Source organism: Eleutherodactylus coqui, chromosome 3, assembly GCF_035609145.1.
Source record: "Eleutherodactylus coqui strain aEleCoq1 chromosome 3, aEleCoq1.hap1, whole genome shotgun sequence".
Taxonomy (NCBI): domain Eukaryota; kingdom Metazoa; phylum Chordata; class Amphibia; order Anura; family Eleutherodactylidae; genus Eleutherodactylus; species Eleutherodactylus coqui.
In genome coordinates this window covers 250,556,622-250,578,710 of record NC_089839.1, presented here as the reverse complement: position 1 = coordinate 250,578,710, position 22,089 = coordinate 250,556,622, and the positions used below count along the sequence as shown (strand labels likewise).

General features: G+C 45.2%; 1 protein-coding gene across 2 annotated transcripts in view; it reads right to left on the bottom strand.

Moving 5' to 3' along the window:
* Positions 1-22,089, bottom strand: part of LOC136621636 (flavin-containing monooxygenase 5-like) — a 72,194-nt gene that overhangs the window by 28,185 nt on the left and 21,920 nt on the right. The window contains exons 1-4 of one of the 2 annotated variants that reach the window (XM_066597270.1): positions 16,275-16,378; positions 4,905-5,055; positions 2,889-3,077; positions 1,246-1,408 (exon numbers count right to left, since the gene is read on the bottom strand). In XM_066597270.1, the coding sequence (XP_066453367.1) occupies positions 1,246-1,408; positions 2,889-3,077; positions 4,905-5,036 (484 nt within the window). In that variant the 5' untranslated portion in view covers positions 5,037-5,055; positions 16,275-16,378. Of the gene's footprint in view, positions 1-1,245; positions 1,409-2,888; positions 3,078-4,904; positions 5,056-16,274; positions 16,379-22,089 lie in introns of those variants that run through there. The other variant, XM_066597271.1, reaches the window with a different exon arrangement.

The window sequence follows — 22,089 nt, the reverse complement described above, 5'->3', positions numbered from 1 at the left end:
CTTCCAAATCTTTAATTTAATTTTTTTTTTTCCTGTAACACAGCAAGAATTAGCGGATAAAGAAAGTGCTTTTGCTTGTATGCAATCTGTTAGAAGTCTACATCCACAATATCTAGTCTGTCTACCCTACCACTGCAACTGTTACTATGAAGGTTCCATTCTTTGACAGCATCCGAGGCTCAGAGAGACAGCCGAGATGTTATCTCGGCTTTGATATGCATATATTATCCTCAGTTCTTGTATTTGCCAGGCCATAGTAATCACTCTAAAGGAGCCAAACAGGCAAAGCGAGAATAATAATAATAATAATCTTTATTTGTATAGCGCCAACTTATTCCGCAGCGCTTTGAGAGGGAGAGTGTACACCGATCTCAAGCTCTGTCCTGTCATAATCTATCTTGGAGCAGGTATACAATGGACTTTACGTCTACTTAAGTAACGGCCGCCATTTTAATTCACCCAATGACTGACCACTAGATAAAACAAGTGGTAATAATTAAAGGGATGTAGGAATTAATTTATGGTGCTCCATTTATTCACCATTTCATTTTCTTTATTTCCTAGAGAATCATTTCAGTTACTTTTTGGGGATTGACGTCTGTCTTAATTTTGAAGAGCTGATAAACACTGGTGTACTCGAATACTATAATATATACATGCTTGACAAAGACCCAATCAGGGCTCAAATGTTGCATTTGTATTGGAGGAATAAAACGACTTTAGATTTTTTTGCTAATCCCATGGATACTGTCCCATTATTTGTATGCTGGAACACTGCCATACTTGTGATTCAAGGGCATTGGTAGAGTGCACATAAGGTGTGGCCTACTTCAAAGAGTGGGACATGTTTATGTAAAAATGTTAGGCTATCCGTGATTGACTCAGTTGTCCAGAAAAAAAATTGAAGAGGAGGTTGGCAACCCGGGGCCTAGACTACCTTGATTTCTAGTATTGTGCTCAAGTTACCTTATGGTTGGTATTGTTTGAGTATTATAGAAAATGCCTAAATACCAAAGAAAACTCTTACATTAATTACAAATACAGTGTCCAGCTTATATAGATCAAAATATGACAAATCTGAAAGGGTTGATTTTATGGATAGAATTGACACACTAGAAATGCAGAGTCCACTACTATATTTCCCTTGCACAATTTATCAAAGAACTGGTATAAAGAGCTTTGATTGATTCCCAATGATATATAACAGGATAAAATAGGATAGTACTCTTTGGCAGTTGGAAGTACCTGGAAAGGACTGAAGTTGTAGGTTTGGAGCGGTGTGATGACCAGTGCACACCAGTATGGCATCAAAGACTTGTGTCTCCTGTTTTCCCTCATGTTCTGTGGTAACATCCCACTGACCAGTATTTGCAAAATCTGGACGCTTCTTAATACTGCAGACTGATGTCTTGTAAAATAAGATAACAAAAATGTATCAGTGTTTGCAAACTTTCCCAAAAGTCTAGCTTCATTTCTAAAAAGTCTTTCAAAGATATAAAAAATATGATATTGTATGATGAGTGTATAAAAAAAAGTGTGATCGGGATCTAAGCACCCAGATCCCTACAAATGAAGCAAATTTAATTCTTTAACTTTGAATGGAAAAATGGCAGATTGAATCTTGTTGATCAACAGAAAGAAAAATAAAGTAATTCAATGTCCCAAAGAATTCTTTATACTAGACCCTTCTTTATCGTAGATTATACTTTACAGCAGCCTCGTGAGCCATAGAGACAATGGGCAGGAAGGGACCTTTGACCTCTTGAGATTGTTCTAGGCATGTTCAGTGACAGGTGCTGAGGTTATTGTGCATGGAGTGGGAGTAAATAAACTCTGAACATTACAGATTGGGAATAGTGGATTCTTTGTGTGTATATACTATACATTATACATACACCTTTCATTGTAATCCTGCTGGTGATGATAATGAGGTGATTACTGAAAAGTTCTCTACAAAACAAGTAGTATCTGACTATTATTAGACTTAGTGGTCAATGTGAATTCTACAGGGTTTTAGGATGTTTTTTAAATATACATAGTGACTTCAAAATTCAACAAAAAAATGTTCCACAATTCTTAAAACATGTTTAACATCAAAACTGTATTTATACACTAGGTCATTTTTTGATGATAACGCCCTTTAAGACTAGGGTTACATTAAAACTTTTGGTAGCAAAGCTTTTTTTCCATGGAGCAATCAAAATAAAAAGCAATTTCAAGACATTTTCAGAATATATGGAGGTAATAAGTCACTACTATTTTTTAAAATCACTCAGAAATCTCATATAGTGAATAAAAAAATTGATTAATTTGACTGTTGTAATTTACGAGTTTCAAGGCATTTCTATAGATGGCAATTTCTCAACAATTTTGTAATCTAGAAAGTCTCAGTGTAGCCCTAGCCTTAGGCCTCATGGACACGTTAAGTACAAAGTCACTATAGAGCACCAACTACATGCTGCAGGCCCCTGTGTAACTGTACCTCGGTATATATCTCCAGTTTCCTATACAACTTTCAAGTTCTGTAGGAAACTGTCAGAGCAACATGGCATGCTACATCTTGTGGCATACTGTACCAATGTAGCAGCAGTAACGCATCTCGCATTTCAAACTGAATGGCAGTAGCCATACTTTACAACATTGCGTATGATCGTTCATTGTGCCAGTGAAATCGCAGTGTGAGCTGTAGGTTACTGTGACGTCACAATCCGGTAGGATTTTTTGAAACTTCAATGGTGTGGTACCTCTAACTCGCACTGTGACTCTACTTTCAATGGCATTGCAGTGTTGCCACGCTATACAATAATCATGTAGCCATAGCTTAAATGTTTTTTTTGCCAAATTATTTCACTAGGCTAATGCTTATGGCAATTGATACTGATTACTACCTTGAACTTGATATATTTCTGGAGTTGAAAGTGTTCCATGTATTTATTAAAATATTCCAGCACTTTGGAGTTATGCATGTAGTTGGGATATTCTTCAGGCATTGGGTAGTCGCTGTAGCACATCATTTCCTTTGATGTATTTATAATAACGGACTTGTAAATGCTAGCTCTGGTTTCTTCAGGTTCTTTCTGCAAGGAAAAAAAATGGACATTTGCCAGATGTACAGTTCAATCAACAAAATACTAACCTGACAAAACTATGCCAAGATTGCAGTAACAGAACACAAGTACCAAAATACACAAAATGTAATAATTGATATAAGGGGTATAAAGCATTTAACACTAGTATCCATGCTGCTGTATTGCTACTTACACTTAAACAGGAGATTCTTGGTGAAGGAAAAAGGTGTGTGCTCAATAAATCTTGTCAACAATGGCAAATAAATTTGATCCCAAATGTGGGCGAGTGAACACTATTATAATACTGATAAAGGTTTCTATCCCATGGGGTTATGTAATGCTAAGGGGATCAGACGTCCCAATTTAGGTGGGACAGTCCAGCTTTGGAACCTTGTGTCCCGCTGTCCCCAGGGTCCCTAAACAGGGCAGCCTTATGTCCCATTTTCAGGACATCTGTCCCACTTTTGTCCCACTTTCAGAACGCTTGGTCACCATAAAAGTGATTACCAGCCGGGGTGCCGCGGCTCCCTGGCTGGTAATCATTTGGTGGCACTGCTGTGGGATGCACACACTGATGGCAGTGTGTGCACCTGGGTTCCTCCTCCCCTGTTCCGCAGAAGTCTTGCTGCACACACTTCCACCTGGAGCAGGGATGAGCTGAGGCGCTTTGAAGACAAGGAGGATGCAAGTATATTGGTCTCAGGGTGGCACTATTACTACTGGGGCTATTGGGGGGGTCACTTACTACTGAGGCTGATACATGGGACACTTAGTAGTGAGAATCCCAATAGAGAAAACAAAACCATTGAAATCAATGTTTTATCTTAAATTGTGGGCATGATTTTCACAGGAGCAAAATGACAAAATCACGGTCGTTTGAAGAAGCCCTAATGTGGAATCCACTTTAGGAATTCCTTATGTGGATTTGTCCTATGGAAAACAGCCAAATCTGCAGCTATGAATCTGCATAGTCGCTGCAGAAATCCAGATTCTACTGTCTGAGCATACCCTTAAGGTACTTCACATGTAGCGTTTTTATGCGCACGATTATACACACATAAACACGCTCGTGTGAATCCACTCTTAGGCAGAGAGTTCCACAGTCTCACTGCTCTTATAGTAAATAACCCTCTTCTACGTTGGTGTAGAAGCCTTCTTTCCACTAGACTTAGAGGATGCCCCCTTGTTACTGTCAACGTCTTGGGTAAAAACAGATTATGGAAGAGATCTCTGGATTGTCACCTAATATAGTCATATATAGTTATTAGGTCTCCCCTCAGCCGTCTTTTTTCTAAAGTAAATAATCCAGATTTTGATAACCTCTCTGGATATTGTAGTCCACCTATTCCATTTATTACTTTAGTTGCCCACCATTGCACCTGCTCAAGCTCTGATATGTCATTCTTGAGTGTCGGTGCCCAAAACTGCACACAATATTCCATGTGTGGTCTGAACAGTGACTTGTAAAGAGGAAGAACAATGTTCTTGTCGTGCGCCCCTAGACCTTTTTTGATGCACCCTGTGGTCCTATTTGCCTTGGTAGCAGTTGCCTGACACTAGTTGCTCCAGTTAATCTTAGTTAACCAAAATCCCACCAGCCTGTTTCTGTGTAAGTTTCGCACAGTGGTTTCCCATTTAGTGTGTAATGGTGATATGCATTTGCCCTGCCCATGTGCAGAACCGCACATTTCTCAGTGTTAAACCTCATTTGCCACATTTCTGTCCAAGCCCTCAACGTATGCAGGTCCATTTGCAATCGCATTCTGTCCTTTCTTGTCTTAATTACTTTCCATAGTTTTGTATCATCTGCAAATATTAATGAATGTGTGAAAATACCTTAAATCTCCAGAGTCCTCCAATATCATCACTCCTTTCAAAACATGTTGGCTCTAGACCTTCATCAAGACAGCACTTAATTGCAGGTAGTCCGCTGCAACCGGCGCCAATTACAGCAACTTTCTTAACCATGGTGATGTGTTGAGTTTAGCTAGACAGAACAGAACATTGTTAGAAAAGTGAGGACATCATATCAGGCAATACTTCTAATGCATATTGTCACAATGGCCACTCACTGCATGTGACTTGAATGCAATAACCTTTCCCATTAGGCTAGAAACTAGTTATGGACACCCCAAAACCAGTCCACATATCCATAAAAAATGTATTAAGCCGTGAAGAGGTTTCATTCTTGGAAATGTACAAGTTCACACAATGACAGACGGAATCTGTCTAGCAAATATGTTAACTTCCAGCACACTGGCATTCAAATGTCAACACAGCAAGGCTATACAACCAAGCTACTGTCTGGCCGTATAATTGGAGCTGTTTAGTCTTTGTTTACTGTGAATGGAGATGGACAGCCAGAACAATCCCCAGTTTATCTGTCACCCAGCATCACTGAACATGTCTGGTCAGTTTGAGCAACTCTAAAGGCCCACTTATTGAAAGATTGACAGTTTTAGCGATCGTTTTGCATAAACTGCTAATAAACACTAATGTCCATTAGCAGTTTATTACCTTCATTTGCATGTAAATGAGCCTCCAGCAGCAGTTTGAAAATCCCGGTATGTGGCCTGAACTTTGCACTCAGCTGCATTGTCTTCCCATGGGCTGCCGCGGGCTATCAGCTGCTCTCATGCAAATCACAATGTGCCGTCTGTGTTATCTACTCTCTGTCTGAACGATAGATTTTAAGCTTACCTAAAAATCATTTGTTGGGCCAAAGAGTTAAAGATGTAAGCATTTACACGCAATGATTATCGCTCGAAAGCCATATTTTGAAGGAATTTTAAGCGGTAATCGTTGTGTGTAAATGGGGCTTAAGGCCGCTTTTACACAAATTACAAAATCACGTCATTTTCTCGCAATGCGACAGCACTAGAAATCGCATGTATGTGAAGCCCATGCTTTCCTATATTTGGCGATTTTTTTTGTAGACTGCTACATTGCGAGAATACAGAAATCTCAGCAATTTATACAGCCGCCATTTGTGCTATTTTGTATCCTACGTTTCCCTATGGAGCCTTCCTTTGTGTTGCATCACATGAAAACGCGGTTTTTGTGCGGTGCAACTTTTATAGTAGGAAATCCTACTGTTTCCCCTAAAATAAGCCCTATCTGCATAAAAAAATTGAATGACTGATTTGTTCATCAAGCATCATTGGCTGAGCCGCGGCACTTGATAACCAACGCGCTTCCTGGTTTTTATACATCCAAACCAGGAAGCGCTGGCTGAAAACTACAAGCTGAAAACTACAAGCAAGCATGTCAGAGGTGCGGAGAGGAAGTGCAGCGGGGCGGACAGCGCCTGTTAGTTGTTGTATTGTTTTTTTCAATGCAATTATTATAGGGATAGGGCTCAAATTTCAAGACGCTCAATCCCCCTTCCCCCTCAAAAATCCTGGCAAAAGAGCGCTACAAAGTCACGCTACCTTGTTGTAGCACCACGTGCGACTTTGTAAAAACACAAAAATAGTGATATCGCCATGAGAAAATGCAGCGATATTGCACAGAACACAGATGCGATATCGCTGTGATTTTTTTCAGGGGCGATATCGGTGTTGCCCATGTGAAAGAGGCATCCAAAACAGGAAACCCTGGCTGGAAGCTACAAGCAAGTGTGACCGAACTGCGGAGGAGAAGTGCGGCGAAGCAGACAGCGCCTATTAGGTGATCTATTGTTTTTTGTTTTGTATGCAGGCATTAAGCTCATCTTTGGTTCTTTCCCCTCATCCGTGTACAGTAGGCTTCTGGTTGGCTAGTTGAGAGGCCATCTTTATTCACCTCTTCTGTAATTCCCTTTCATTCTCTTTACATCTCAGCAAGTGGATTAGAGGTGCACATGAGTGTCCACCACTGCAAGAAATCGAGATAAGCACTTCTGTACCCAGCCTTAGTATAGGCCAATTCATGCAACCATTCATCCCGCATAAAGAATCCTCTGTCGGTAGCACATATTCCCATTCACATAGAAGATGCAATAAGCTGACGAACAAGTCTTTGCTTCTTCGCCAGTTGATAGGGTGTGGCTTTACATGCACAAACAGTTGGGAAAACAAACATTCATATGAATGTATGTGCCTAATTACCACCCACATCTAAATGCCTTAAAAAAAACCTGGTTAATAAATTATTAAAGGGGTTGTCCCATCTTAGCTTTCCCACCCCCTTGCCAGGGGTTACTGAAACAGTCAAGGCATCAGTCTTACCCTATTTCCGTAGCTCCCACTGATGTGAATGGGCATTCCAAAAACAGCATAGCGCAGCACACTACATTTTTTCCATAACTCCCGTTCTACAGAAACAGTGTAGCAAGCTGTGTTATGCTGTTTCCGTAACATCCATTCCCTTGAGTTGGAGTTACAGAAACAGCATAAGGCTCCCAATGCCCCTCCAAACAAATCATGAAACCACTGGGCATAACTGTAGATCCTGTGATGTTAAGGAGTTAAAGGGGTTTTCCAAGTTTTAGAAATTGATGACCTATAGGATAGGTGATCGACAGGGCTCTGCCTCCTTGGACCCTGGGCGACCAGTTGTTCATTAGATTAGCTGTCACCCTGTAAAGAGCAGGAAGCAGATAGCTCTGTACATTGTGCAGTGGCCTGGTGTGGCATTGCAGGTATAGCTTCTATTAACTTCAATAGGATGTATGACTGCAATACTATGTCGGGCCACTGCACAATGTACCGAGCGAACAGCTCACCAGTCGGGCTTCCCTACCAAACAGCTATTGATGATGTATCCTATAGATAGGACATCAATTTTTGAGATCTAGGAAACTCCTAGATATAATTTCTCCACCACTACAGCATCACTAGTCCAGTCCATATGTATACTGGTATGACCACTGTAGATGATGATAGACTGGAGTAGTCACATGTCATTATGGAAAGTCTTTGCCTCAGGAAGATAAATTAGAGACAGACTGACTGGTTACATTGGAGGAGCAAGGTCTTTAAAAAAAAAAAAAATAGAAAAATTGATTTTTTTTAAGTATGTTATCACATTTCTGTCTTAAAACGCTGGAAATGAAAGTAATTTTAACCCTTTCTGCAAATATATTACAAGAGAAAATTCGAAGGGTGCTTTTACACATGGCGGTCTTGGTGTTTTTTAGGCTATATTCACATTGTATTTCTGGAACCCTGAGGTGAAGCCTGAAACATTATGAGAATGTAGCCAGAGGGGTTTTTTTTCCCAAAAAAAGAATGCAACTATTAGCTGTAAGGCTAAAGAAAATCATCATTATTGTCAACATTATTAACAGTTATTAACAATGGATTGTTTTGTGGTATTTCTCACTTTTGCTATGTTTTGAGTCAGTGAAATTTTTTCAAAAAGCTGCATGTTCTAGGTATGCCTTTTTCTCAGGCATTTTTCCAAAGCATTCTCTAAAGAAAAAAAAAGCTGCTTGGGAAATAAAAAACAAAAATGTCTGTATAAAAAAATGCCAAGAGAGTAACATAAAAACACAAAAATCAAGTTGTTTCTTTATAACAAGGCACAAAGTGGGTGTGAAGGAAGCCTTAGGACAGTAAGGGCTCCTGTCCACGGACGATAGTGCATTGCGTTACTCGTGGCGATAATCTGGCTGCGAGTAACGTGGTGCACGCTTTTCTTAGTGTTGCTGTGGAAAGCGCAGTCCCCTGTCCATGAGTGGAGAATCATAGCGATTCTCTGCTTGCGGGACTCAAATTGTGGCAGGCTGCGATTCTCTGCAATGAGCTTATCTGTCAGACAGGCTCACCGTAGAGAACTGTCTGTTCTGTCCCCTGCTCCCCGGCAGCGGAATATAACTAGCGATATTCCGCCTCGCCCGTGGACAGGGGGCCTAAATCATTATCATGAATGTTTAGCTTGGGGCTAGGCACATACTTCTAATTCTTCAGCTTCAGTTCCAGCTGTTACATAAATTACATTTGACAGCTTCAATAGCAACTCTTGTGGAATTTATACTCGATGAGCGAACAATCTGTTGGCTCAGGTTTCTCTTAGTTTCCACTCTTTTTTCCTTAAAATAAGTTGTGACCAGGTGTTAGTTGTTAGACAACAGAAAAATTTGAAACGTGCTGACTTTTTTTAAAACTTTTTTTTCTCACTTTAAGGGCTTATTCACACGAGCGTATATCGGCTGGCGTTTTCACGGCTGGTGGATATACACTACCACCTGATACATTGGATTCTAATGCATCAGATCACAGAGGCGTTTTTATGCCATGCAGGAAAGATCTTCCTGGCCTGACTATGGCCGCTGCCATAGATTCCTATGGGAGCCAATGAAAGCAGCCAGAGAAGGGAGGTGGGTACAAATAAACATAGCGTATTTGCTGGTAATTCATTGCAGTGGAATTGCCTGCAAAAAAAAAAACGTGTTTTATAGTACAAGTAATATGGATGAGATTTTAAGAAATCTCATCCACATGCTGCAGAAAAACTCAGAGGCATACATTGAACAACAATGCAGATTTTAAATCCGCAGCATGTTGGTTTATGCTGCAAAGCTTCAGCATGGATTTCATTACTTTGAATGCAACGTGTGACTTCTGTAACAAATAGAGATGAGCGAACGTACTCGTCCGAGCTTGATATTCGTGCGAATATTAGGGTGTTCGGGATGCTCGTTACTCGTAACGAGCACCACACGGTGTTCCGGTTACTTTCAGTTTCCTCTCTGAGACGTTAGCGCGCTTTTCTGGCCAATTTAAAGACAGGGAAGGCATTACAACTTCCCCCTGTGACGTTCAAGCCCTATACCACCCCCCTGCTGTGAGTGGCTGGGGAGATCAGGTGTCACCCGAACATAAAAGTCGGCCCCTCCCGCGGCTCGCCACAGATGCCTTGTGACTTAGCTGAGGGAAAGTGCTGCTGGTGCTGCTGTAGGGAGAGCGTTAGGAGTCAGTGTAGGCTTCAAGAACCCCAATAGTAGTGTGCAGTACTGTGTTAGCACAGTATTTTATTTTTTTTTTTGTCCAAAATTGGATCTGCAGAGCATTGCGCCCAGCAATAGGGACAGAAGTGGGGGTTAGGCAGGGAGAGTGTTAGGAGTTAGTGTAGGCTTCAAGAACCCCAACGGTCCTTTCTAGGGCCACTTCTATCCGTGTGCAGTACTGTCCAGGCTGCTGTTAGCAGTGTTGCATTTTTTTTTTTTTCTCAAAACCGGCTGTGCAGACCATTGCACCCGGCATTAATACTACAGGGATAGAATTGTGTAGGCAGGGCCAGAAGACATTTATTATTCATTGAATACACGCAGTGGGGTCTTCCCTTTGCTAAAAAGGACAAAAAATTATATTTGGCCTGCCTGTGTCAGTCCTAAGGTCTCCGTGTACGTGTGTGCTGCGTGTACAACGTACAAAAATCAGACGCAACCAGCTACGCTTTACTGCAGGCTTGCGCCATTGTCTTTCCTGACTGGCAAATACCTGCTCTGCTAGAGTTAATAACTCTGCTACACTATACTTGTGTGACACTTTTTGAGGGCCACACCACACATATTAAACTTCTTGTTTTTCATTGAATATACGCAGTGGGGTCTTCCCTAAGCTAAAAAGGAAAAAATATATATTTGGCCTGCCTGTGTCAGTCCTAAGGTCTCCGTGTACGTGTGTGCTGCGTGTACAACGTACAAAAATCAGACGCAACCAGCTACGCTTTACTGCAGGCTTGCGCCATTGTCTTTCCTGACTGGCAAATACCTGCTCTGCTAGAGTTAATAACTCTGCTACACTATACTTGTGTGACACTTTTTGAGGGCCACACCACACATATTAAACTTCTTGTTTTTCATTGAATATACGCAGTGGGGTCTTCCCTAAGCTAAAAAGGAAAAAATATATATTTGGCCTGCCTGTGTCAGTCCTAAGGTCTCCGTGTACGTGTGTGCTGCGTGTACAACGTACAAAAATCAGACGCAACCAGCTACGCTTTACTGCAGGCTTGCGCCATTGTCTTTCCTGACTGGCAAATACCTGCTCTGCTAGAGTTAATAACTCTGCTACACTATAGTTGTGTGACACTTTTTGAGGGCCACACCACAGATATTAAACTTCTTGTTTTTCATTGAATACACGCAGTGGGGTCTTCCCTAAGCTAAAAAGGAAAAATATTATATTTGGCCTGCCTGTGTCAGTCCTAAGGTCTCCGTGTACGTGTGTGCTGCGTGGACAACGTACAAAAATCAGACGCAACCAGCTACGGTTGAGTGCAGCCTTGCGCCAATTTCTTTCCTGCCTGGGAAATCAAATCACTGGTAATACAGCATGCTGAGGGGTAGGGGTAGGCCTAGAGTACGTGGACGCGGCCGAGGACGCGGAGGGCCAAGTGAGGGTGTGGGCACAGGCCGAGCCAGTGCGGTGGCCAGGGGTAGAGGCAGAGCCAGACCGAATAATCCACCAACTGTTTCCCAAAGCGCCCCCTCGCGCCATGCCACCCTGCAGAGGTCAAGGTGCTCTACGGTGTGGCAGTTTTTCACAGAGACGCCTGACGACCGACGAACAGTGGTGTGCAAACTTTGTCACGCCAAGATCAGCTGGGGAGGCACCACCAACAGCATGCGCAGGCATATGATGGCCAAGCACCCCACAAGGTGGGACGATGCCCGTTCACCGCCTCCGGTTTGCACCACTGCCTCTCCCCCTGTGCCCCAACCTGCCACTTAGATCCAACCCCCCTCTGAGGACACAGGCACTACCGTCTCCTGGCCTGCACCCACACCCTCACCTCCGCTGTCCTCGGCCCCATCCAGCAATGTCTCTCAGCGCAGCGTCCAGACGTCGCTAGTGCCACAGTTTGAGCGCAAGCGCAACTACGACGCCACGCACCCGCACGCTCAAGCGTTAAACGTGCACATTGCAAAATTGATCAGCCTAGAGATGCTGCCGTATAGGCTTGTGGAAATGGAGGCTTTCAAAAGCATGATGGCGGCGGCTGCCCCGCGCTACTCGGTTCCCAGTCGCCACTACTTTTCCCGATGTGCCGTCCCAGCCCTGCACGACCACGTCTCCCGCAACATTGTACGCGCCCTCACCAACGCGGTTACTGCCAAGGTCCACTTAACAACAGACACGTGGACAAGCACAGGCGGGCAGGGCCACTATATCTCCCTGACGGCACATTGGGTGAATTTAGTGGAGGCTGGGACAGAGTCAGAGCCTGGGACCGCTCACGTCCTACCCACCCCCAGAATTGCGGGCCACAGCTCGGTGGTGGTATCTGCGGCGGTGTATGCTTCCTCCACTAAAGCAACTTCCTCCTCCTCCTCCTCCTCCAACGCAACCTCTGTCTCGCAATCAAGATGTGTCAGCAGCACGTCGCCAGCAGTCGGTGTCACGCGGCGTGGCAGCACAGCGGTGGGCAAGCGTCAGCAGGCCGTGCTGAAACTACTCAGCTTAGGAGAGAAGAGGCCCACGGCCCACGAACTGCTGCAGGGTCTGACAGAGCAGACCGACCACTGGCTTGCGCCGCTGAGCCTCCAACCGGGCATGGTCGTGTGTGACAACGGCCGTAAGCTGGTGGCGGCTCTGCAGCTCGGCAGCCTCACGCACGTGCCATGCCTGGCCCATGTCTTTAATTTGGTGGTTCAGCGCTTTCTGAAAAGCTACCCCCACTTGTCATACCTGCTCGGAAAGGTGCGCCAGCTCTGCGCACATTTCCGCAAATCCCACACGCACGCTGCCACCCTGCGGACACTGCAACATAGGTTTAATCTGCCAGTGCACCGACTGCTGTGCGACGTGCCCACACAGTGGAACTCTACGCTCCACATGTTGGCCAGACTCTATGAGCAGCGTAGAGCTATAGTGGAATACCAACTCCAACTTGCGCGGCGCAGTGGGAGTCAGCCTCCTCAATTATTTACAGAAGAGTGGCCCTGGTTGGCAGCCATCTGCCAGGTCCTTGGAAAATTTGAGGAGTCTACCCAGGTGGTGAGCGGCGATGCTGCAATCATTAGCGTCACCATTCCTCTGCTATGCATCTTGAGAAGTTCCCTGCAAAGCATAAAGGCAGACGCTTTGCGCTCGGAAACAGAGCCGGGGGAAGACAGTATGTCGCTGGATAGTCAGAGCACCCGCCTGTCTATATCTCAGCGCGTTGAGGAGGAGGAGGAGGAGCATGAGGAGGATGAGGAGGAGGGGGAAGAGACAGCTTGGCCCACTGGTGAGGGTACACATGCTGCTGGGCTGTCATCCTTTCAGCGTGTATGGCCTGAGGAGGAGGAAGAGGAGGAGGATCCTGAAAGTGATCTTCCTAGTGAAGACAGCCATGTGTTGCGTACAGGTACCCTGGCACACATGGCTGACTTCATGTTAGGATGCCTTTCTCGTGACCCTCGCGTTACACGCATTCTGGCCACTACGGATTACTGGGTGTACACACTGCTCGACCCACGCTATAAGGAGAACCTTCCCACTCTCATTCCCGAAGAGGAAAGGGGTTCGAGAGTGTTGCTATACCACAGGGCGCTGGTGGACAAACTGATGGTAAACTTCCCATCCGACAGCGCTAGTGGCAGAAGGCGCAGTTCCGAGGGCCAGGTAGCAGGGGAGGCGCAGAGATCAGGCAGCATGTACAGCGCAGGCAGGGGAACATTCTCCAAGGCCTTTGCCAGCTTTATGGCTCCCCAGCAAGACTGTGTCACCGCTCCCCAGTCAAGGCTGAGTCGGCGGGAGCACTGTAAAAGGATGGTGAGGGAGTACGTAGCCGATCGCACGACCGTCCTCCGTGACGCCTCTGCCCCCTACAACTACTGGGTGTCGAAGCTGGACACGTGGCCTGAACTCGCGCTGTATGCCCTGGAGGTGCTTGCTTGTCCTGCGGCTAGCGTCTTGTCAGAGGGGGTGTTTAGTGTGGCTGGGGGAATCATCACGGATAAGCGTACCCACCTGTCAAACGACAGTGCCGACAGGCTTACACTCATCAAGATGAACAAAGCCTGGATTTCCCCAGACTTCTCTTCTCCACCAGCGGACAGCAGCGATACGTAAGCAATACGTAGGCTGCACCCGCGGATGGAAGCTACGTTCTCTCTCACCATCCAAAACGGGGACATTTCTGCTTCATCAATCTGTGTCTAATATTCCTCCTCCTCCTCCTGCTCCTCCTCCTGAAACCTCACGTAATCACGCTGAACGGGCAATTTTTCTTAGGGCCACAAGGCTCACTCATAATTTTTCTAAACAATTTTTAGATGTTTCAATGCTCTGAAAAGCGTTGGAACTTTAACTTGAACCAATTTTTCGTTAAACTGGGCTGCCTCCAGGCCTAGTTACCACTTAAGCCACATTAACCAAAGCGATTAATGGGTTTCACCTGCCCTCTTGGTTGGCCATGGCCAATTTTTTTCAGGTACATTAGTACTGTTGATACAGCAATTTTTGTGGGCCCTCGCCTACAGTGTAATCAAATAAATTTTTAGCCCACCTGCATTAAGCACGACATTACTACCTCAGCTGTGTTGGGCAATGCAATGGGATATTTCTATGTACCGCCGGTGGCTTCCTGGCACCCACCCATGCTGTAGGTGCACACGGAGTTTTTACTACATCTGTACACTTGAAAAGAACCCCAGTCTGACTGGGGCATGCAGTGTGGGCCGAAGCCCACCTGCATTAAGCACGACATTACTACCTCAGCTGTGTTGGGCAATGCAATGGGATATTTCTATGTACCGCCGGTGGGTTCCAGGGAGCCACCCATGCTGTGGGTGCACACGGAATTCCTACTGCGGAGTTGTACCTGCCTGTGACTATTTATAAAAAACTGCGGTCTGACTGGGGCGTGCAGACACCTTGACAGAATGAATAGTGTGTGGCACATAGGTTCCCCATTGCTATGCCCACGTGTGCAGCTCCAGATGGAGGTGGCACAGGATTGGATTTCTCATTGCTTCTGTACAGCATTGTGGACTATCAGCCCGCCCCTTTTATGGGGGGGTCGCTGCCTAGCCATGCCAACCCTCTGCAGTATGTGCCTGCTTTTCCTGTGGCAGACGCACTTATACATAGACATGAGGGTGGTGTGGCATGAGGGCAGCTGAAGGCTGGGCAGGGACAGTTTGGTGTGCGCTGTGGACACTGGGTCGTGCGGGGGGGGGGGGGGGGGTTGGGCAGCATGTAACCCAGGAGAAGTGGCAGCGGAGTGTCATGCAGGCAGTGATTGTGCTTTGTTGGAGGTAGTGTGGTGCTTAGCTAATGTGTGCATTGCTAAAGAGGGCTTTTCAGAAGTAAAAGTTGTTGAAAGGGGGGGGGTCCACTCTTGCCGGTATTGTGGCTTAATAATGGGACCTGTGAACTTGAGATGCAGCCCAACATGTAGCCCCTCGCCTGCCCTATCTGTTGCTGTGTCGTTCCCATCACTTTCTTGAATTGCCCAGATTTTCACACATGAAAACCTTAGCGAGCATCGGCGAAATACAAAAATGCTCGGGTCGCCCATTGACTTCAATGGGGTTCGTTACTCGAAACGAACCCTCGAGCATCGCGATAATTTCGTCCCGAGTACCGAGCACCCGAGCATTTTGGTGCTCGCTCATCTCTAGTAACAAATTCACAGCATTTCTTTTTCGAAATCTGAACAAAAAGCACATCAATTGGCGTTTTGTTGCTGTGGATCCGCTTTATGTAGCTGAACCCTTCCTACATTTTTTTAAAGGTCAGTAGTGTTTTTCTTTCAAAATGCAGTGATCAAGTTTTTTTCCTCCATAGGGAAAAAATGCCCATAACAAAAGCCTGAAAACAATGTCAACATAAACAATTAAATGCTTATGAAAACGAAAAGGGAAAAAGATGAAAATGATGGCTTTTTACAAGCAAAAAAAGTATGTGAAGGAATTTACTGACATATCTGTCCCATGGCAACTGCAGGAAAATCTCATGAACGATACATGTGCGTTCTTCTACATAACCTTTATGGAATACAAGTGTTACAACAAATATTAGAGTTGCAGCACAACAAAACATCTGCGTGCAGCTCCTTTACTGCAATAATTATAGCTTTTTTAATTCATCGTTAACATTCTGCAGGGAAAGTAACAAAAGTAAAATGACAGAAAAAGTACTAAAAACAAATACACAGCTACAATGAAATAAAAGAAAGGACCTTGTTCATAGCAACTTACAAAGTAGTCAGTTCTAAAACACTTTTGTACTGACCTGTAAATCCCAAATCCCTTTACTGGTAATATATTAATAAACTCAAGTCTCTTACCTCAGCAGTTCCAATAGTAAGTTCCTTCTGAATTAAGCTCTTTTTGACTAGTTGGCAGTTTTAATACTCCTCCCTCCACCTATGTCATGCAGAACATAAAGAAACTGGAGGGCTGTTTTATGTTAATATTTAGACAAACTGGTCAAACCAAACTGGAAAGGAAGGGACGTAACCTTGTACATTATGCTAACCTTACATAGTAAAGGTACAGGTAAAGTCCCCTGGTGCAAGCACTAAGTCATGAGTGACTCCTAGGGGAACATCACAGCGTGACATTTTTTTTTACAGACTGTTTTTGCTGGGTCGTTTGCCATTGTCTTCCCCAGTCATCTTTAGCCCCCGGCAAGCTGGGTACTCATTTTACAGACTTCGGAAGGATGGTTGAGTCAACCTTGAGCCGGCTAGCTGAACTCAGAGAGGATTAAACCTGCAACAAGGTCGTGAACGAGAGCATTTTGCTTCTCCTAACGCTCTGCACCACACAAATAGAGATGAGCGAGTATACTCGCTAAAGGCAATTGCTCGAGCGAGCATTGCCTTTAGCGAGTATCTCCCCCGCTCGAGGCGCGGGGGAGCGGTGAGTAGTGGCAGTCAGCAGGAGGGAGCAGGAGGGAGAGAGGGAGAGACAAATCTCCCCTCCGTTCCGCCCCGCTCTCCCCCGCAGCTCCCTGCCCGCTGCCGGCACCCGAACCTTCAGTCTCGAGCGGGGAGATACTCGCTAAAGGCAATGCTTGCTCGAGCAATTGCCTTTAGCGAGTATACTCGCTCATCTCTACACACGAACCTTACATAATACTGACTATAAACCTACTTGAACCGGATATATATGGTTATAATACTGCATATAGTTTTGAAATATCAGAGATGCTTGTGCTATGGACCACAATTATAAATTCATTGATGTACTTCATAATACATACAGTGAATGACTACTTTAATAGAGACACCTGCCCTTCCATAATTGACACTTTCCTGTGTGAAAATCGGACACGTGACTCTGTAGTGCAGCATAAAATCAAGTGAGCCATCTCAGGAACTTTGAATAAGGCATGGTCATCAGATTTAACCCCTTAGTGACCAGCCCATAGTGTTTTTACGTCCTGCCCAAGTGGGCTTTATTCCCTGAGGACGTAAAAACATGTGTCCTGCAGGGAATAAAGCCACATGGGCTCTGGACATGACAGCCCCATGCTGTCAGTGCCTGCAAGTAGCCGACAGCATGGAGCTGTCATTCCCCGACAATGCGATTGGCGCTATCCAATGGATAGCGCCGATCGCAATAAACTGAAATTTTAAAAAAAAAAGTTAAAGATTCAGCTGCCCTAATGGACCGGATCTATCAGGGCAGCTGAAATTACTCACCCGCTTTCTCCGGGGTGTTCTGCGGTGAAGGGGTCCTCCCGGACTCGCCGCTGCTCTTCTGCGCATGTGCGCCAGACAGATGACGTCACACTCATGTGCAGAAGCCCGGGAGCCCCCGGCAAATTCAAAATCTCCTGGCTGCCGGCTCCAGAAGGTAGCCAGGAACCAGAGGTGTTACTGGGCCCCGGGTCCCCGGGCCCATGATCGCCACTATCCAATGGATAGCGGCGATCACAAAAAAGTTTTAAAAAGTTTAAATGCTTACGTTCCATCTCCCCTCACGGATCCTATCCGTGAGGGAAGATGAAAGTATGTACATAAAGCCCCTGGATTTATCCGCGAACCTTACCCCAGCTTCTGCGCACACGCCCGTCGCCAAAATGGCGGACGCATGCGCAAAAGCTGTGGATTGCCAGGATAATATAAATTCTCCTTGCTCTTGGCTACAAAACTTAGCCAAGAGCCTGGAGATTTCACGGGGGGCCGCGGTGAGCGGTTACTGATCACGTGTTCGCCGTTATCCAATGGATAATGGCGGTCATGTAAAAGCTTTAAAAAAAATTGAAGTTTCATCTCCCCTCACCGAAGAGATCAGTGAGAGGAGATGAAACTTTTTACTGGAGGCCTCCGTATTTGAACCCTGACGCGATCCTCCTTCGTGAACCTTGCTGGATTCTGCACATGCGACCACCGGCAAAATGCCGAACACATGTGCAGGAGTCGGGGAGCACAGGAAATTTAAAATCTCCTTGCTCTCAGGCGACCAACGGTCGCCGAGAGCCTGGAGCAGTGACGGGTGGCCTCGTTGAGCGGTCCCCGATCACGCAATAAAAAAGTAGCGATCTAACATAGGTCGGTCTCACATGACCGGATAGGAATTAGATTCTGCATGCATGTGATCCACGGTATTACGCAGATCAATCGCATTGGATTACACAATTCCGCTCAGATTAGCGGGTCGGAATTGCGTAATCCACTCGCAGAAAAGAGAACGCAGCAGGTTCTATTTTACTGCGGATATCCGCAACATAGAGCCTATTGTGCTCCATGGTCGCGGATATACCCGCTGCCCATACGCAACTACGTTGTATACGGGCTGCGGGTACCCGTGTCATCGCTAAGCGATGGTGTGGGAAATACAAACAAAAAAAGGTGTACTGTGCATGACCGCCTGTGTGAGTAGGCAGTTATGCACAGTACATTACATGGCCGTACGCAGGGTCACAGTCGGGCTCACAGCTGGGATCTGCCACGGGCCTCCGCAAGCGGATTCCACCTACGGCTGCGTGAGCCCGGCGTTATTCAAACCGCTACCTGTAATATGTATTTTACAAGAAGCCCCGGAAACGCTCGCCTTCCTGCAGTTCCAGGAGCAGCTTGTTGAGCGCCTTCTGTGCGAGATCGCCGCCCCTCAGCAAGCTTACAAAGACTCACGGAACGCCACTTTTTACACCCCCATACCCGCCACTGAGGTCAAGAAATAACCCCCAAAAAGCATGAAAGGAGGGGGGATACCGGCTTTATTGCCCCATATGCCCATTCCAACCAGCCTCCGTAATTACCCCTGTCTTTGGAAATACCACACAGTTCACATTATTACTTTTATCTAAGATTTGGGGAAAGCCGAAAAGGGTGTGGAGGGGGGGATATTTTTAGGGATTCAATTTTTATTCCGTACAAGTGAGCAATGGGGCCTGGAATTTATTTAGTTGTGCCCTGCAATCCAACGGGTGTTCCCTCCATCTAGGAAAAAAAAACAGACTTTTTTCTAGTGGGTAAAAACAAAAATTGGATCACTGAGCAGCATACACTGTCAAGAGAACTGTAAAGCAAGCAAAGTTGAAACCCTACCACATCATAGTTACTCATGAACTAGTTGCCCAATAAAGTGAAGCGTGTGGAGTACGGAGAGTGGTTCCAGTGAAATTTAGGTAAACATTAGGGACTGTTTGACATCATGTGGTTCACAGACAAAGCGTGATTCCATCTGTGTGCCCACCATTCTGGTGGAGTGGAAGCAGTAGGGTATTTTTTGACCCAAAGAGGGACCCACTTGAGAGCGCATAATGCGCTATTGCTACAACTGCTGTCTTTCGTTCTTGAACACAACTACTTCCTCTTCGAAGGAAGATTCTTCCACCAGCTCAGGGGTACGGCTATGGGGAGCCCTTGTGCCCCCAGCTATGCCAACCTATACCTGGGCTGGTGGGAGGGGACGTCAGTGTTCTGCGAAGAGAATGACAAATGGACTTCATGTATCGAATTATGGTTGAGATATATCGATGATGTACTGATCCTGTGGACAGGTGGCACTGAGGAGTTTCATAATTTTGTGAAACATCTGAACAATAATAAACTCAACTTATTGTTGACGACGGAGATTGATCCGGACAAGATCACATTTCTCGATCTCCAGATCTCAAGGACGAAAGACAATCATTTGGAGACCACAATTTTCAGGAAGAAAACAGCTACCAATACCTTGCTACATTGGACCAGTGATCATCCATTATCGTTAAAAAAGGGAATCCCGAAAAGTCAATTCATAAGGGCCAGAAGAAATTGTTCCAGTGAAGAAGAATTCGGTCTAAAATCACAGGAAATGTGTGATAGATTTCATGACAGAGGCTATCCGGAATGTGTTGTAACAGAAGCACTCAGCTATGCGACACAATGTAAGAGAGAGAACCTCCTAGAGGTCAAGCCCAAACCAGTAGGCGAAAAAACGATCAGAGTAATAGGTTCTTATGATGATCGATCCCATGATGTAAGATCAATCTTAACTAAGTATTGGAGTATCCTGATGAAAGACCCGGATATTAAGAACCACCTATCTGAGAGACCGATGATAACGTATAGACGTGGGAGGAACCTAAAAGACCGATTGGTACATAGCCACATGCCACAAATATCAGCAGTTGGCACCTGGCTCCAAAGAGAACCCACTAAAGGCTCCTACCCTTGTTATAGCTGCAAGGCATGTAAATACATGCGCCGTTGCAGAACATTCACGAGCTCTGTAACGGGGAATGAGTACGATATACGAGACTTCATAAATTGCAAAACGTATGGAGTGGTATATATGACAACATGTCCTTGTCCTAAGGACTATATTGGAAAGACGAGGCAACAGCTGAGGCGCAGAATACTCGCGCACATAGGAAATATCAATCGCAACGAGCACACCAGCCTGGCACTACATATGAAGGAGAAGCATGGTGGTAACCCCGAGTTGGTCACCTTTAGGGGAATAGAGCTGATTAAAAACAACGGTAGACGAGGCGACACAGATAAAAAACTCCTGCAGAAGGAGTGTAGTTGGATCTACAGATTGGATACGTGTGTACTGAAAGGATTAAATGAGTGTCTATCGTTTGCATCTTTCATCTAACCATTAAATTGCCTGATGTTGCTTGAATAAAAGTTTAAACTATGAAAGAACTGACTAGATGTCATGAGATAACAGCTACGTTGCCTCCATAATCCTTAAAATATAAACTTGGGCTGAATTTAATAACTTGCCCTGGGACTTGACAACAATGTATAATCAAACATTTGCATCACCTATAAATGTAAGTTGCGACACATATAAGAATAAGATACCACAAACAGTTTTTATTATTGTACCATATCAACTTAGGCTGGATCTTGATGTGCATCTTATACCATTTATGATGCTACCTTGGTCTTTCCATATGGGTCTAATACACGAGCGAAATAATTTTAAGCAGTATATTATTGATGTGTACTCAAATATATGTGGATGGGTTGACCTGAATTAATGTCTGGTTACTTACCTGACTTTGCAGTCCTTATCATCACTCAGGGGAAATATCTAAAAATTTCCATATAAACCGTCCCCCCTGATACCCTAGGCTAGAGGATGCTGTTAATATCCACACCGATCCGCTATGTGCGGAGATAGGATTTGGAAGGCTCAGAGAGCCGATATTTGTACCGCATTGATAATCCATATTGAGCGAGATCGGGCGGTTACCAGCAGAGCATAAACGCAGGCTCAAAAGCATCCTGGTTGCTATAGCAATCAACGGAACAAAGAGAGAATGACGAGGAAGCGTCACATGACCGGCAAGAAGTCATGTGACAGCGCCGCACGACTACGCGGTGACGTCACGATGTGATGACGTCACGAAACCGCGTGATCACGCCGGGGGTGTGAGGTGAGACGACTAGCTGATTGGAGCGATGGGACCATCCCCTGTGAGAGAAGGGGAGGAGCTATCAGTACATAAGAACGAGCGGCAGACCCACTGACCAGCTCTGTCTATATGGTTGCGGCCAGGCTGGCTGCTGATTTACTAAAACGGCCAAAAAAAAGCCGCTGTTCACATCTGTTTCCCCCCCCAAAAAAACGGGGGCTTTATGCAGTCACTCTTAAACCTCTGACTCTATTCAAAAGCTACTGGTTAATATGTGCTAGAAGAGTCAGGCT